Below are 15,217 nucleotides of genomic sequence, written 5' to 3' on the forward strand. Positions count from 1 at the left end.
CCACTTACTTGTCGCTCCCCGCAACGACTAAATGTCTGTGTTGATGGGATAATCTCCATTTTTAAATGTGTGATATTACAATGAGACCTAGATTTCTGAATAGTGATCAACTAGATGCCAATTAGGATCTCCCATTTCCAACAGTGTTATTTTTATTCTAGTCATTTTGTTCCGTTCACTAATTTGAGTTCTGTTTGATACCTGTTAAGGCAATAAATGCTGCCCTGTAAATTATGTAATCTGACTCTGTATGAGCTGTAAGAACTGATAATATCATGGGTCTTAGACCCTTTCACAACGCATATGAAATCTAATAATTTCATGACATTTAAACAAGATGTTATGAAATTCTCTACCTGCTGTAGATTGGCTGTGATCGTAGTCAGAGCCTCGTGGACATCTGCAGAGAGAGGCGGTATCAGGCCGTGGTCTGCGACGCGCTGGCAGTGCCAGTCCGCAGCGGGTCTTGTGATGCCTGCATCTCCATCGCTGTCATTCACCATTTTGCGACAGCAGTAAGTATGGTCTTTCTCACTCCAAGAACCAAGTGGCAGGATATGTTCATGGAGTTTACTGATTTGGACCCTATTTTAGCTTTTCCTTTCTTTCCATTTTCTTGTTGTCATGCAGTTTACCCCCATTTTTTAAAGAAAGCCTGTGGAATGGAGATGAGCCACACGAGAGTCGTGCTTACTTGACCAGAGGTCTGACGAGACTCTGTGCTTTTATTGCTGCATGTTTCTGCCTTTTTCCTACCCTGGCTCTTACTCATCTTTGAATGCCTTCCTTACATCCACAGAGTCACAGAATTTTAGCTGTAAGAGACTAAGAAATCATCAGCTCCAAGCCTCTTGAGTGTGCTCTCTCTCCTCAGCCTCTGAGCTTCTTTATTTCGGTTTTCCATCTTGCTTTCTCAGCTCCCTTTCTCATTCCTGACATCTGAGTCTCATGTTCTCCCCCCCTTTTTTTTTTTAAATTGAAGTACCATCAGTTATAATGTGTCAATTTCTGGTGCACAGCACAGTGTCCCAGTCTTGTGCATACATACGTATATTCGTTTTCATGTTCCATTCTATTTTTCTTCTTTTCCTCTTCTTTTTTTTTTTTTTAAAAACTCAGATATGTAACTGATACGAGAATGCGGTTGCCTTTAATTAGTCACCTAGGTTCCTAATTGTAAAATAAATGAATTTAATATTTTATATTTTTCTTATAGGGAAAAAATCTTATTTTTCCAGGGTGTTACTGGTCCCTCCAGGATCTAAGCAGTAACCTTAAGTAACCTTATAGATCCCCCTGTGCCAGAGTCACCAGCAGTTTCAGTATTCTTTATGACCTAATTGAATTCAAAACAAAACCAAACCAAAAACCTTCTATGCCTTTCTGTTATTATCAGAAAGAAAGAAATGGTTTCCCCTGTTCTTCAACACTTTTTTCCCCCCCTCAATCACAGAAAAAAATTCTCCTTTATTTTCTTTTCTGTTTTATGTATTTTGTTTGGTTTTCTGAGCTGTTCATCTTCATTGAAAATAGTCCTATAGTCAGTGATACCTTCCTGTTTCCTCTCTGTGTCTCCTCCTGGTTGACAAATGGCAATATCTATATTTTTCCTTTCCTCCTTTTTCTAACCAGGAGCGTAGGGCAGCAGCTCTCCGAGAACTTGTTCGACTCCTGAGACCTGGTGGAAAGGCGCTCATCTATGTCTGGGCAATGGAGCAAGAACATAATAAGAAGAAGTCCAAGTACCTTAGAGAAAACAGAGTCAGCCCAGGGAGGGAGGAGCTGACCAGCAATGAAATGTCGGCGCAGGAGGTGCCTGCGAAGCACACGCCTGACTTGGGCAGTCAGGACTCGGCACGTCCTGTCCCCTCCATCAGTGACTTTCAGGAGGGAGGCTGCGATTCAAGGAAAGCTACCAGTTCCAAGCTGCCTATTCACACTAACAGGACTCCTTTTCATTCTCAAGACTTACTGGTTCCCTGGCACGTTACGGGAAATCCTGGTAAAGACAGGCCTGTTGAGCCACTTGGTGCATTAGGATCCAGTGACCCGGGTGCTGTGTTTCATCGGTACTACCACGTGTTCCGTGAGGCAGAGCTGGAGGCTGCCTGCCGGACTCTGAGTGATGTCAGCGTGCTGCAGAGCTACTATGACCAGGGGAACTGGTGCGTGATTCTACAGAAGGTCTGATTATCCCTATGGATGTACGGCATGCAGGGAAGAAATGCTCAGCTTTTCTGAAAAAGGAGATTAAATTACCTGCATTTTTAGTTAAAGTTGTGGAAAAGTATCAAAGGAGAGTCCTGGGGGAAATTCGGAAGTAGAGCTCAGTTGGGAGGTGTTCAGTCTGCCTGGTACTGCTGACCCCACTCAGTCCACAGACGCAGGCTTCTGTTACAGGAGGGGCAGGCATGCTTTTTAAAGTGACTGATGTAGTCTGTGAAATACCTGGGATCCTAGGGTAACAGTAGGGTAACATTTTGAAGATAAACTTTTGTTATAAAGTATTACTAAATGAACTAAATCATGTAAAACCTGAGTGAAGTAATCACATAACATTTTAATAAAGAAAAAATTCCTATTCAGTAGAAAATTGTCTGAAGTTTCATCTGTGATTGTTAGCTCTGTAAACTCACAGATGAAAACCACTCTGTCCCCTATACCTTACTAGCACGAGGCTTGACACATGGTAGGTGCTCGGTAAAATTTTAAGTCAATTGTTTTTGTTTTTGTTTTTGTTTTTTGAGTGAAGATAGATTTATTCAGAGAGATACATTGAAAGGCAAGAGAAAGGCCACGAGGTGTGGGGGTTGGGTGCTCAGATTAAAAGTAGGTACGCACTCCGTAGACAGGGTGCAGGCCGTTTCCGAAGAGGGAGAGAGAGGGGGCGGCCTAAAATTTTAGTTGGATAACACCCATGCATTGGTAGGAACTTTCATCCAACAAGTGCTTTTTGAACCTCTACTGTGTACCAGTTACTATTTTAAGTTCTGGGAGGGGAGCAATGAACAAGAAAGAACAAAGTCCATGTCCTCATGGAGCTTACGTTCTAGAAGGAAAGGAGTAAGCAAATAAATAGACATTTGTGATAAAAGCCATGGGAAAAAAATATGAAACAGGAGGAGGTTTCACTTAAGACCAAAAGGTTATTTTTAAAGGGCTGAAAGAAGCCCTAATCCTGACTATAGTTATTACCAAGAGTTCATTGGTACTCCTAATGCATTGGTCTAGGTGCTAAAGGCAACCCAAGTATGTTCGTTTAACTCCTTTATTTAAATAGCAAAAGTTAGAATTGTCAGTTAGACCTAATTATGCCCCGATAAAAGCTTCAGTCACATTATTGGGTATTTCGAGTTCTTTCATAGTTTGTCCCAGCTTAGTGCCATCAGGGGTTATGTTTACCTACGTCTGTGCCATAGTTGCCCAGTTCAGTTACCACTTAGGTCAGGTTTCCAGGAGGAAAAAACTATCATGCACGAGGGGAAGTGTTTTGGTTTATTCTTAATACTTTACTCTCGGCTTGTATTGCTTTGTAGTAGAGATGCTTACGACTACTTAAAGAAAAGTTGCTCTCTGTGAGTGATAGCTGCCCAGACAATGATTTATCCTGTTACTAAACGTTAGTGATGCTCATCATCAGCATGAAGCTTTCAGAAACAGCAGTGCCCGGTAATAAGTCTTAGATGAGACTCTAATGGCTTTTGCCGTGGAACTTCAGTACGGGGTTACAGTTGTTACCTCTAGATGATTTGTAAGGTTCATGATATGAGAAGAAAACATCATAGGGCTAAAAATAGTGTTATTTCTGATACAAATTCTAGAACTTTTCATCACAACTTGAAGTTCAATTCATACTAATACATTTTAAAATCTAGATGAAATAGATGATTTCCTTTTTTTATATTTAAAGAGTAAGCTAATTATTTTTAAATGTTTATATTTACAGAACAAAACTTTACACGTAAGGTACAAAATTTACATAGAGCTTTTTAAATATATGAGAGTATAGTCTTTCAAAATTCTATTAGAAATCTAGAAAATTTAGAGGAAAAAGAAAAAGCTAGAAAAAAGAAAACAAAACCCCTGCTGTGGACCACAGACAGTCACAGGAGGCACGGTCAGATCTGCGCCAGCCTGGTGGTGAGTGGCCTTTCTACCTCCCCGCACATCTGGAGTCTAAGATGTTCTTACAAGAATTCAGAGAGACTCAGTCTGCCTTTGTCTAACATCTTCAGTCAGAAAGATTGCCCTGATACTTTCTGTTTCTTAAAACCTACCCTATCTTTTAAGACTCAACTCAAGTTTTCTCTTTTCATGAAGCTGTATCTAGAACACAATCTACTGAGATTTAATTTTTCCTGGTTTGTATTTGTAAAACAAACATACTGTATGATTCTGTAGCATCTTCCTTTGTACCTAAAAAATAATTTACTTACTTAAAAAATTGAAGTAGAGTTGATCTACAATCTTATATTAGCCTCATGTTTACACATAATGATTCAAAATTTTTATAGATTCTTCTCCACTTATAGTTATATTTGTTTCAGACAGTGGGTAAATTTTCATAAACTGAAAGAACACTCTACATAAAACTTCTTTCACCAACTTGTAAAAGGCACGTGCATTTGACTATATGAGAAGTAAGCCTTTCCATGCAATCTGAAAGGCTTTCACTCTGGTCTGCCCTGAACAGAGGGAGCTTAGTGCAACTTTAGAAGTGGAAATAGCAGTGTTACAGGTCTCTCAAACAATACAGTGGCTCTCCTGTAAGTAAGTCCTACTGGCCTGCAAAGTCAGATGTTCTGGGGGTTCATCTTCCTGGTGGAGTTCCCCTGGTGGGGTTGCTCAGAACCCTTACTCTTTGGGGAGAATCTCTCCAGTTGTAATTATCCCCCCATTAATAGGTTGGCCACTTGTGGGCATGAGTCTTGACTATACTGTGTTTCTGCTCCTCCTACCCATCTTGTTGTTGCTCCTTCTTTATATCTTTAGTTGTAGAAGATACTTTTTGCTAGATTTGGTCTTTCTCATTAATACTGTTCGGTAAATAGTTGTAATTTTGGTGTGCCTGTGGGAAGACATAAGCTCAAGTTCTTTTAATCTTGGCCATGAGGGGAATTTCCTTCGGTTGGTGGGAATGTAGTTTGGTGCAGCCATTATGGAGATTCCTCAAAAAAACTAAAAATAGACTTACCATATCATCCAGCAATTCCACTCCTGGGCATCGATTTGGAGGGAACCCTAATTGGAAAAGACACCTGTACTCCAGTGTTCACAGCAGCACTATTTACAACAGCCAAGACATGGAAACAACCTAAATGTCCACTGACAGATAACTGGATAAGGAAGCTGTGGTGTATTTATACAATGGAATACTACTCAGCTATAAAAAAAGAATAATGCCATTTGCAGCCACATGATTGGACCTGGAGATTGTCATTCTAAGTGAAGTAAGCCAGAAAGAGAAAGAAAAATACCATATGATATCACTCATATGTGGAATCTGAAAAAAAAAAAGAGAGACAAATGAACTTATTTTACAAAACAGAAACAGCCTCACAGACATAGAAAACAAACTTACGGTTACCAGAGGGAAAGGAGGTGGGAAGGGATAAATTGGGAGATCGAGATTTGCAGATACTAACTACTGTATATAAAATAGATGAACAACAAGTTTCTACTGCATAGCACAGGGAACTATATTCAAAATCTCGTAGTAACCTATAATGAAAAAGAATACGAAAATGAATATATGTATGTATACGTATGACTGAAACATTATGCTGTACACCAGAAATTGATACATTGTAAACTGACTGTACTTCAATAAAAAAGTTCAGTCAGATAAAAAAAGATCTTAGTTTCAGAATGTATCCTCCTTCCTATATTGCAGTAGTCCTTTTTTTTTTTTTTTTGCAGAGGAGGGAGGTAGTTAGGTTTATTTATTTATTTAATGGAGGGACTGGGGATTGAACCCAGGACCTCCTGCATGCTGAGCAGATGCTCTACCACTGAGCGATCCCCTCCCCCACTGCAGTAGTCTTTTTAAAAGAAGTCTTTCCTTACCTAAATCTGAATTTGTTTTTTATTTGATAGTTTCTAAATACCATTTTAAACTAAAATATACCATGGATTCTTGGAAAACGGGCTGATTCCAAGGCTTAGGCAGAGAAAGGACAAGATGAGCCTCAGTCATCTTTTTGTACCAGAAATTAAGGAAATGCTCAAAGAATATGGAGGCATGTGAAAAGCTCACAGACACCAGGTTGGGGCTCTCACTGGCCAAACCAGGGCATCAAAATAAATTCTAATAATATATTATTATTCCACTGAATAACAACACGAAATCTACTGAATAGAAACCATGAGTCCATTCTAATACAAAAACTAATGAGTAATTTGCAAGTTTGATGATAAATTTGTGTAATTTCTGTTGGGCTGCACCCTACGGGCCTGCAAGCCCTGAAACTGCCCATTCTCAAGACTGAAGAAAGAGCCTGAATTCAGCGACAAAGTCATCACTGGTTTAATGAATAGAAAGGATCTTACAAAAACAAAAGGGTCTTGGAGTGACAGCCCACAGCGGACGACAGATGGCAGGCAGGACATGGCAGCAGTCTTTGCTACCTGAGGGAGAGGGAGGTTCCCGGTTTCAGGGGGAATGGACATCAGGTTGGCTCACTAGTTAGCAGGGAAACCAGTAGAGGAGCATGCCTGTCACCACTTCTTTGATAAACTATCATAGTGGAGAGAGTTCTGATCTAAAGATTAGAACAATCATTAGCTGGGGCCAGGGGTAAGCAAGTAGGTATTTACTGATTAAGCTCTATGATTAAGAGGGAAGGTCAGTCAAATGAGTAGGGTGTGGGTGTGGCAGGGACTGGCTGAGCAGGGGATGTACAGACAGCAAGACAATAGCCATCTGGGGTGACCTGATCATGTAGTTTCAAAGATCTGTCTCACAAAATACTTCCTAATTACAAAGGGAAGTTTTTTTTACAATAGAAAAAAGTTTGCCAGATGCCACTTTATTTACATGATCAGAGTTAACTAATAATAGAACAAATGGAAATAATTGTGTGTCCTGATAGGACACAATGAGAACACAGTCATACTTCTGTGGTAGTTCTGCCCAAGATGCCTAACCTGAGTCTAACCACAAAGAAACCTCACACAAATCTACGCTGAGCGTCACTCTATAACAAAACTGTTCTGGAATTGTCATGGCTCTTCTGTAGTTAGTTGTGGCCGTGTGACCTACTTCTGGCTGGTAAGATTTAAAGGGAAGAAACTGGACTAGGCTTTAGGAAAGTGATCATTTTTCTAACAAAAATGGGGTAGTCTTCTCTGGCTTCCACTTTTTGCCCTTTGTTCTCCCCCTTTATTCCTATGTTTTAATGGATGCAATGCACAGATGTGAAAGAATGGAACACATTCGTTGGGACTATGAAGACTTAAGTCACAGAGTAAGTGTTACAAAGCAGCAAAGGAGAAAAAACTTGGTTCCTTTGTTACTGGGCAGAAAGAATTCAGAGATGAGACACGGAAGTCAAGAAGGCATAGTGAGGATTTATTAGGCAAAAGTACACTCTCAGAAGGAAAAGCAGGTAGGATTAGGTGAGTAGGTGCCTTGAGCTTCTTGGCAAGCTGGTTATACGGGTTGTGAAATGACTGGGCGGACTATTCATTGAGGAGGGAGGGGTTTGGGGTCGTATTTCCTGATTTTCATCCCAGCTCCTCCTTCCCAAGCGGAGGAGAGATTTGTATCCTCATTTAGTCTGGATTGGACGTGTCAAGGCTTTGGTGCATGATGGGTACTTCTTACTTGCAAAGTTAATTTCATTGTAATGAGGACATAATGAGCAAAAGGTTACATTCCAGAGTTTCCTGCCTTTTCCCACCTTTTTCTTTGTCTGCCTCTAGGACCCCTCTTACCACAAGATGCATGGATTCCTGCCACCTGGTCTCTGTCCCCCTTTCTTGGCTCGTATCTTGCTAACTGCCAGCTTTAACACCCGGCTCCTTATTACATTACCTTTGTTTGATTAAACCATGGATTTCTATTAGGTGTGGCCAAATGCAAAATAGGAAAAACAACTTACTTTACCTTATTTTTCTATATCAAGCTTGTCCAGTTCCCCTTCCTGATCCCAGCACTTTTTGTTGTATATTTGATAGGTATTGCATTATATTTACAAATAAATTTATGTACAATTGATTTCTTTATGATATTGAAAAGTCTTCAAGTGCAAGGTGTGCCTCTCCACTTGTTCTAGTCTCTTTTATGCCTTAAGTAGGATTTAAAAGGTTTTGTTATATAATTTTGCATGTTTCTGCTATAATCACCTTTTTTTTTTCTTCTCCATAACTGATGTGAGGGGTGAACAGGTTTTTCTGAATTCCAAGAGAATCTGAAAGAGTTTAATGATATTTGGGTTAATTATGACAAAAACCAGTCAAGTCACAGTGAGTTAAATATTTCAAGGTCAATTCATAAATTAAAATTGACTGTTTTTGTAACAAAAATGCAATGAATACATTCTATTTTGTATATCAAAATAAACACTACATCCTCAAAGTTAAGATTTTCACAGGCTGGTGAAGTAGAAACTCCTGGGAAATCTTGGCAAACACAAATTCAGTTTCATGAAACTTGAAAAGAAAGCATATTTACCTCAACCTGGTTTATGTTAACTATTTGAAATGTTTTAAAAGTATATAGTTTATAGTTATTATCAAGGCCTTCCTCTCTATCTTTGTGATTATAAATAAGCTCAGTGTTTTATATTCTCAAAAGTTGATTAATACTTCAGAATGTCTTATTCTTCACAGAACTTAAATTTTATGTTTGGCAAACCACAACAAATCATACAATTAGGTAAGTGCATACTGTAATGAAGAATGCTTGGATGGATAAGTATGAACAAATTAGATGAGGTCAGAAAAAATGTTACAGTTTAAATAAGCATGTATAAATTATGAAGGGCAATGCAAAATTCACATGACTTTTTCGTATACTGTAATTAAAGTCCATCAAAACAAAACACGGACTCCTCAAAGCAACTTTGCCCTACTGCTAGCTTGCATTGCTCTCCTGGCCAGCCTCCCTTCAGCCCATTCCTCCAGCACAGGGGAACTCCGGCGGAAAGGGCACTTTGGTGGAAATCTCTAAGAGCTGCGGACTTCACCAACCTGAGTGCCTAATTTACTGTGATGATTTTTAAGAGGAGATAACTGAGAGGCCGTCCGTGTCGTGCAAAGCGCGTAACAGATGTACGCTGACACTAATCCTGCTCACGGCAATCCAAATATATCAAGGAGGGCAACTCCTCAGCTTAACTTCATGTCTCCTTTAAAACTAGGAAGTAGACACATCATCAGACTAGTAAGCGTCAGATCCGCACATGCTCCATTGATGGAGCAGCGTCACCCCCCAAACCCCGCATTCGGAAGTCCCGGTTTGTTTACTAAATTACGACAGTCGTAAACTGAGAGTTTTTGCGATGGCTTCCTAGCTTTACGTAGCTTTACGACGACAACTATGGCGGCTGCCGGTGGTAGTTTTGAAAGTGCGAAGAGCATCGAAGAGCGTAAAGAACGGACCCGGATTGCCAGGGCTGAGGTGTTGCGACAGGTACCTCAGTTTTGGGCCTTTGGGAGCCATTTAGAATCGAGAGAGTGGAGGCTTTCTGGGGGCCAGGCCTCTGTCTCCCCTGCCTCCCCACCCCCTCACCTTTCACTCCCTGTCTCCCCTTACCTGGGGGTGTTGGGGGTCGATGTCTCGCTTTGGGCTGCCCGCAAACTCTTGGGTATCTTCTGCCGTCTGAATGTCCTGGCAGGCTCCAGTTGCGCATATTCTTTTCAGGAAGACTAGTTTCTTTCCTCTGGTTTTTCATATCTTTTAAGTCATCCATTCTTGACATTTCTATCACCTGGGCTGCTCACTTTCGAGGGACTCCGCCACTTATAACGACTATCCCTGCATAATTTACAGTCCCATTCCTCGCTCTTGCTGTATCTGAAATGAAAATTACCGTTTTCAGGAACACATGTAAGGCGCATAGAGTAGACTGTTTTGCTGTTTCATTCTTTCTTTTTTTTTTTGTACTATTTGTATCAATTATCGGCTTATTGTAAACCCTTTTTGATCCAGAGGGACTGAGACAAGAGACCCAGGAAATTTAGCTCCTCCAAAATGGCTGAGAAACATTGTATTTTACAGTAAGATTTAGATGCGTAGACATAACATAAAGGATGGAGGAAGTAATTATCTGACAAGATGTTAGAAGTGTGGCAATGAAGGGGGAAAGTTGTAGTTGGAGAGCAATATACGGTGCAGCAAGTGAGGGTTATTTTGTTTTAAGATGGTGGAATTTAAAGTGAGTTTAAATGAAGATGAGAAGGAGCAGGTAGAGGAGACAGGAAGAAGGTATAATGACGACAGTCAGATTTTACGGAGGAAGACAGGTGAAAGATTGGTATGTAATATATATGTATAATAAATATCTTTCATCCTGCCTCTGATATTTCAGGCAGTTTTTGGAGAGAGTAAGCTATGATAAATTTTATAGTAGAGCTATGTATAGAGTTTTGAGAAGGGCCAAACCCATCTTTGAAATTTGGGGAGAGAATGAAAAGGCAGGAGCAACTTCCTAGGAAGATCTTACTTTTTTTGTTGTTGAAAGGTGAATAAAAATTAGCAATCGGATCATTTGTTTTTAGAAAGGTGATTTTTTTTCCTTAAGCATTTTTGGGAGTGTGGGTAGAGGAGTATGGGTATTGCAGATTGAAGGTGTGGAGGGGAGTCTCCTAACAGTTACAAAAGTATCAGGCAGTATCAGTGGGTCAGTGAAGGGAAAAGAGATTCAAGTCACATCTGAGGTGGGGAGCTTAGGGAGAAGAAAGGGTCTACAGTTGGTCCTAGGATTCTGTCCTTGATTGATGGCTCATTTCACTAGAGATTAGTAATTGGTAATGCAACTGGTAATGTGGAAGAAGAGGCTTTTTTTTTTAATTTTTCTTTTTTTTAAAAAGACTTTCATTATTTTAAAAATTATTTATTTATTTACTTTTGGTTGGTTTTTTTGGGGGGGGTTGTATTAGGTTTTCATTTATTTATTTTAGTGGAGGTGCTGGGGATTGAACCCAGGACCTTGTGCATGCCGTGCATGCCAAGCATGCAGTCAATCACTGAGCTGTACCCGCCCCTTAATCTTTCTTATGCTTAGCAGAAACAAATTTCTGGTGAGGGACAGTTTATTCATGAGCCTTATATGAAAGTAGGAGAATTTATTTTTTGCTTTTTTGTGGAAAGCAGGTGGATCACTTGTTAATTTCTCTTTTTTCTACTGCTTTAGGCTAAAGCCAATTTTGAAAAGGAAGAAAGGCGTAAAGAACTTAAACGACTTCGGGGTGAGGATACATGGATGCTCCCTGATGTGAATGAGCGAGTTGAACAGATCTCACAGGTGAATACTAACCGGTTTATTCCATGTAAGCTTATCTGTCTTTTTTTTTTTTTTTTTTGGTGCCCTTCTTCAAGTTAATATTGGAGCAGTAACTTTATAGACTCTTTTCCCAAGATATAGAATGAATATCACATAGGTGGCATTACTGAATATTTTATCTTTCTAGCAAAAATACTGTATTTTAATATTTTGCACACTATGACATTGGAAAGATTTTGTTACTTGAGTTGGCTCATAGAACGCTTAGCTTCAAATTTCCAGCCCACTTGTAGCAAGCTTATGGATCTAAAAAGTTATGTGTTTTTTTAAAAAAAAATTTTATTGAAGTATGGTTGATATACAATGTTATGTTAGTTTCTTTTTTTAAAAAATTGTTTCTTGAAGAAGTTACACATTTTAAGCTTACTGTCATGCTTTTGTTTTTCTTTTTTGGCAGAGGAGGGTCTCAATCTTTGTTTTCTCTCCCCATAATTTTTGCTATCTTGTTATATTTTATGTGGCTAATAATCTTCTATAAATGCTTTTGAGGCATTATAGGAGATAAACACACATACATGCACATGTATGTGTGCATATATGTGTGTTTATTTGGTTGTCAGTGTATCTATGAATAAATTAAAACTAAAATTTTCCTCATACTTTTCCAAGAAATCTTAGCTGTATGATTTATTAGTAGTGTGTATACTGTAGAAGCATGTTAAAGTTTCTTAGAAGATTTTATTTATTTAGTCATAGTCCTTGTCTCCTTTCTTGAAACATTTGAGTTTTTTGGAACATAGATCTTTCTTTTCCTCAAAATACTTCTTTAAAAGTGAGCTAAAACTAAATTTCTTTCTTACCACTTCAAAATGATTATTTATAGGAACATTCTGTGAAGAAAAAGAAGAAAAAAGACAAGCATTCAAAAAAAGTAAAGAAAGAGAAGAAAAAAAAGAGCAAGAAACAAAAGTATGAAAAAAACAATGAGTCAACTGACAGTTCATCAGTAAGTATGTCCCTAAATCAAAGCAGCTACTTGAAAAAATTGTAATTAAAGGAAAAACATATGACCTACAATATATGAGAACTTAGACAATATTAGTAGTTAGGATATGAAAATGCCTGGGAGATACCTACTTGGAGATGTCCAGAAAATAGTAGAAATAGGGATCTTAGGTTACAGAGAAAGGTAAGAAGATGGAGATGCGGTTTGGGAATCACTGCCTCTTTAAAGCAATTAGAATGGATTGATTGCTAAGGGAAGCTGAAAAGAAAGAAGACTCAACACTGAGCAGCCAGACAGGAAGTGAAGGATGTTGGGTAGAGCGGTTGGAAAATAAGAAGGAGAAGCAGGAAAGGGCGGCTCTGTAAAACCAGGGAAGAGAGCGCCAAGGCGTTGGAGAGTCTGCTACCTCTGCGTTTTGATAGAAATTAACGTTTAAGTCTTTAAAATAGGTTGCATTTATTTATCTTTGGGGCAAAAAGGAAGAAAATCCTGGGTCTGCTGTGTCTTTACCCAGGTCTGAGATGAGAGGACTCAGAGAGGAAAGCAGGCCAAACCCTGATGCTTATCTTTAGGAAAAAAAAAGGTATATTATGCTGAGTGAGTGATGAGCTAGAGATGTGCAGGGATAATTGGACTCCTCGGTATGATCTTCAGAGGATTATAGTCTCCGTTGAACCATCGTATTTTGCAGTCTGGCACTTCTGTATTTTCAGAAATTAAATTTTTGACAGTATACCCTGAGGTGATAATTGTCACGAGAAAGCCTATCTTGTATGAGAATGCAGTGTTTTAATTCATAGTGAGAAGTACAGCTGGATAGGTTTGTTGGACAGCCAGCATATTTTGTAATGGTAGGAATATTATATAGAAAAAAATTCTTTTGGACTGTAACTCAGGGTAAAGGGAGTTGGTACCTCCATCTTCTCTTCACTTTAAGATTTTCTACTGCCACAGTTGTGGGTTTGAGTTGCTGATCCCATTATGAATCAGATAAAAGTATGTGATCTTTTTTCCAAAAAGAAATTTGTGCACAGAGTTGTTTATTTCAGTGGAGTTTACGCAAGGATCACAGATTAAGAATCCCCAACCCATGGGGATACATATCTGCCAGGGTGACTAAACATTTATGTCATTTGATTAAGGGCACATTCTTCCCTTTATTAGAGACGCAGTGTCCTGTTCTTTTGTTGTTGTTTTTGAATATACATACACCTTTTTGTTGCAACATACAGCATGTACATTTATACAGACCTATCAAGTTGTGTAGCATGTATCTTAGAGAGAGTAGTTGGAATGAATGCTCAGTGCCCACATCACATTGGGGTTGATCGAAGAAGGAAAGAGAGGCTTATGCTGACATTGAAGGGAAGGAAGGGCAGAAGGAGAGCTCGGGGCAACAGGTTGGTGGGGAGGTCTTTCTGAGAAAATATTTTTAGGAAGTGAGGGACAAATAGTATTGAGGAGAACGCTAAGTTTGGGTGAGCAAGGTCCCAGGGGTAGGGGTAATCTCAGATCAGAAGGAGGAGCAACTTCTCTTCTGAGATAGGAGGGAAGTAGTAAAGATGTATCCGAATACAGATAAATAAGGAGGAGGCAGTAGGCAAATGAAGGGGACCAGATTATTGATGTTTCTGCTTGATGTTCTCTGTTTCATTTTTGAAGTAGAAGGTAAAATCATCATCGGAGAAGACAGTTTGGGAGCAGAAGTAGGGTAGAGGGATTGAGGAAATAGTGTGGATTTGAAGCAACTTTGCTTAGGTAATAAAAGAAGCAAATGAATTGCTGGGAAGCGTTGAGGATCCATGTGAGGTTGAAAGGTGTATCTTGACTTTGTCAAGGTCTCTTTATTTTTTTCTGTTAACTTTTAAAATTAACTTTACCGAGGTATAATTTACATATAATAAAATACTCCCATACTAAGTATACTATTCAGTGAATACATCTGTTTAACCCTGTCCGTTAAGATGTAGAACATTACAGGGAGGTGGGTAGAGCTCAGTGGTAGAGCACGTGCTTAGCATGCACAGGGTCCTGGGTTCAATCCCCAGTACCTCCATTAAAAAAAGAAAAAAAAAGGTACAGAACATTTCCATTCCCCATAAAGTTCCTCAATGCTCTTTGCAGTCAATCCCACCTCTCCCTCCCTCCTCCTCCACCGTGGGATTAGGCAGCCATGGATCTGCTTTGGCACACTGTAGAATAGTTTTCCCTGTTGTTGAATTTCATATGAATATTCATGTGCAGTTGACCCTTGAACAACATGGGTTTGGATTGCACAAGTCCACTTACACATGAATCTTTTTCAAGATACACATACTACAGTGCTACACGATCCACACTTCGTTGGTTGAATCTGCCCGTGTGGAACCATGGATATGAATGGCTGATTGTAAAGTTACGTGTGGATTTTCCACTGAGCAGAGGGTCAACACCTCTAACCCCACATTGTTCAAGGACTGACTGTATTGTGATCTTTTTGTGTTGGGCTCCTTTGGCTTGACACAATGTTTTTTCAACTCAGATAACTGCATGTATCACTATTTTTTTAAATTGCTATTTTCCAGTATGTGAATATACCACAGTTTGCTGATCTGTTTTATTTGTTCAAAATCCTTTGGGTTGTTTTGTAGTTTGGGGCTAATGTGAATAAAGCTACTGTGAATGTTTATGTACAAACCGTTTTTGTGCCCATGCTTTTATTTCTCTTGGAAAAATGCCATTTTTTTCCAAAGTGATTGGACCATTTTACACTCCTACCAGCAGT

At 39.3% G+C, this 15,217-nt stretch overlaps 2 protein-coding genes across 5 annotated transcripts in view; both read left to right on the plus strand.

Annotated features, from left to right (window-relative positions):
• ALKBH8 (alkB homolog 8, tRNA methyltransferase) overlaps positions 1-2,588 on the plus strand; it is a 49,991-nt gene extending 47,403 nt beyond the window's left edge. For both annotated transcript variants that reach the window (XM_072953861.1, XM_072953860.1), the window contains 2 exons: positions 366-515; positions 1,633-2,588. In XM_072953861.1, the coding sequence (XP_072809962.1) occupies positions 366-515; positions 1,633-2,190 (708 nt within the window). In that variant the 3' untranslated portion in view covers positions 2,191-2,588. The remainder of the gene's footprint in view (positions 1-365; positions 516-1,632) is intronic.
• A 6,923-nt stretch (positions 2,589-9,511) lies between these two features.
• The window catches only part of CWF19L2 (CWF19 like cell cycle control factor 2), a 104,928-nt gene continuing 99,222 nt past the window's right edge, over positions 9,512-15,217 (plus strand). For all 3 annotated transcript variants that reach the window (XM_072953845.1, XM_072953846.1, XM_072953847.1), the window contains exons 1-3: positions 9,512-9,634; positions 11,358-11,468; positions 12,331-12,453. In XM_072953845.1, the coding sequence (XP_072809946.1) occupies positions 9,542-9,634; positions 11,358-11,468; positions 12,331-12,453 (327 nt within the window). In that variant the 5' untranslated portion in view covers positions 9,512-9,541. The remainder of the gene's footprint in view (positions 9,635-11,357; positions 11,469-12,330; positions 12,454-15,217) is intronic.

The sequence above is a fragment of the Vicugna pacos genome, chromosome 33 (assembly GCF_048564905.1).
Source record: "Vicugna pacos chromosome 33, VicPac4, whole genome shotgun sequence".
Classification (NCBI taxonomy): domain Eukaryota; kingdom Metazoa; phylum Chordata; class Mammalia; order Artiodactyla; family Camelidae; genus Vicugna; species Vicugna pacos.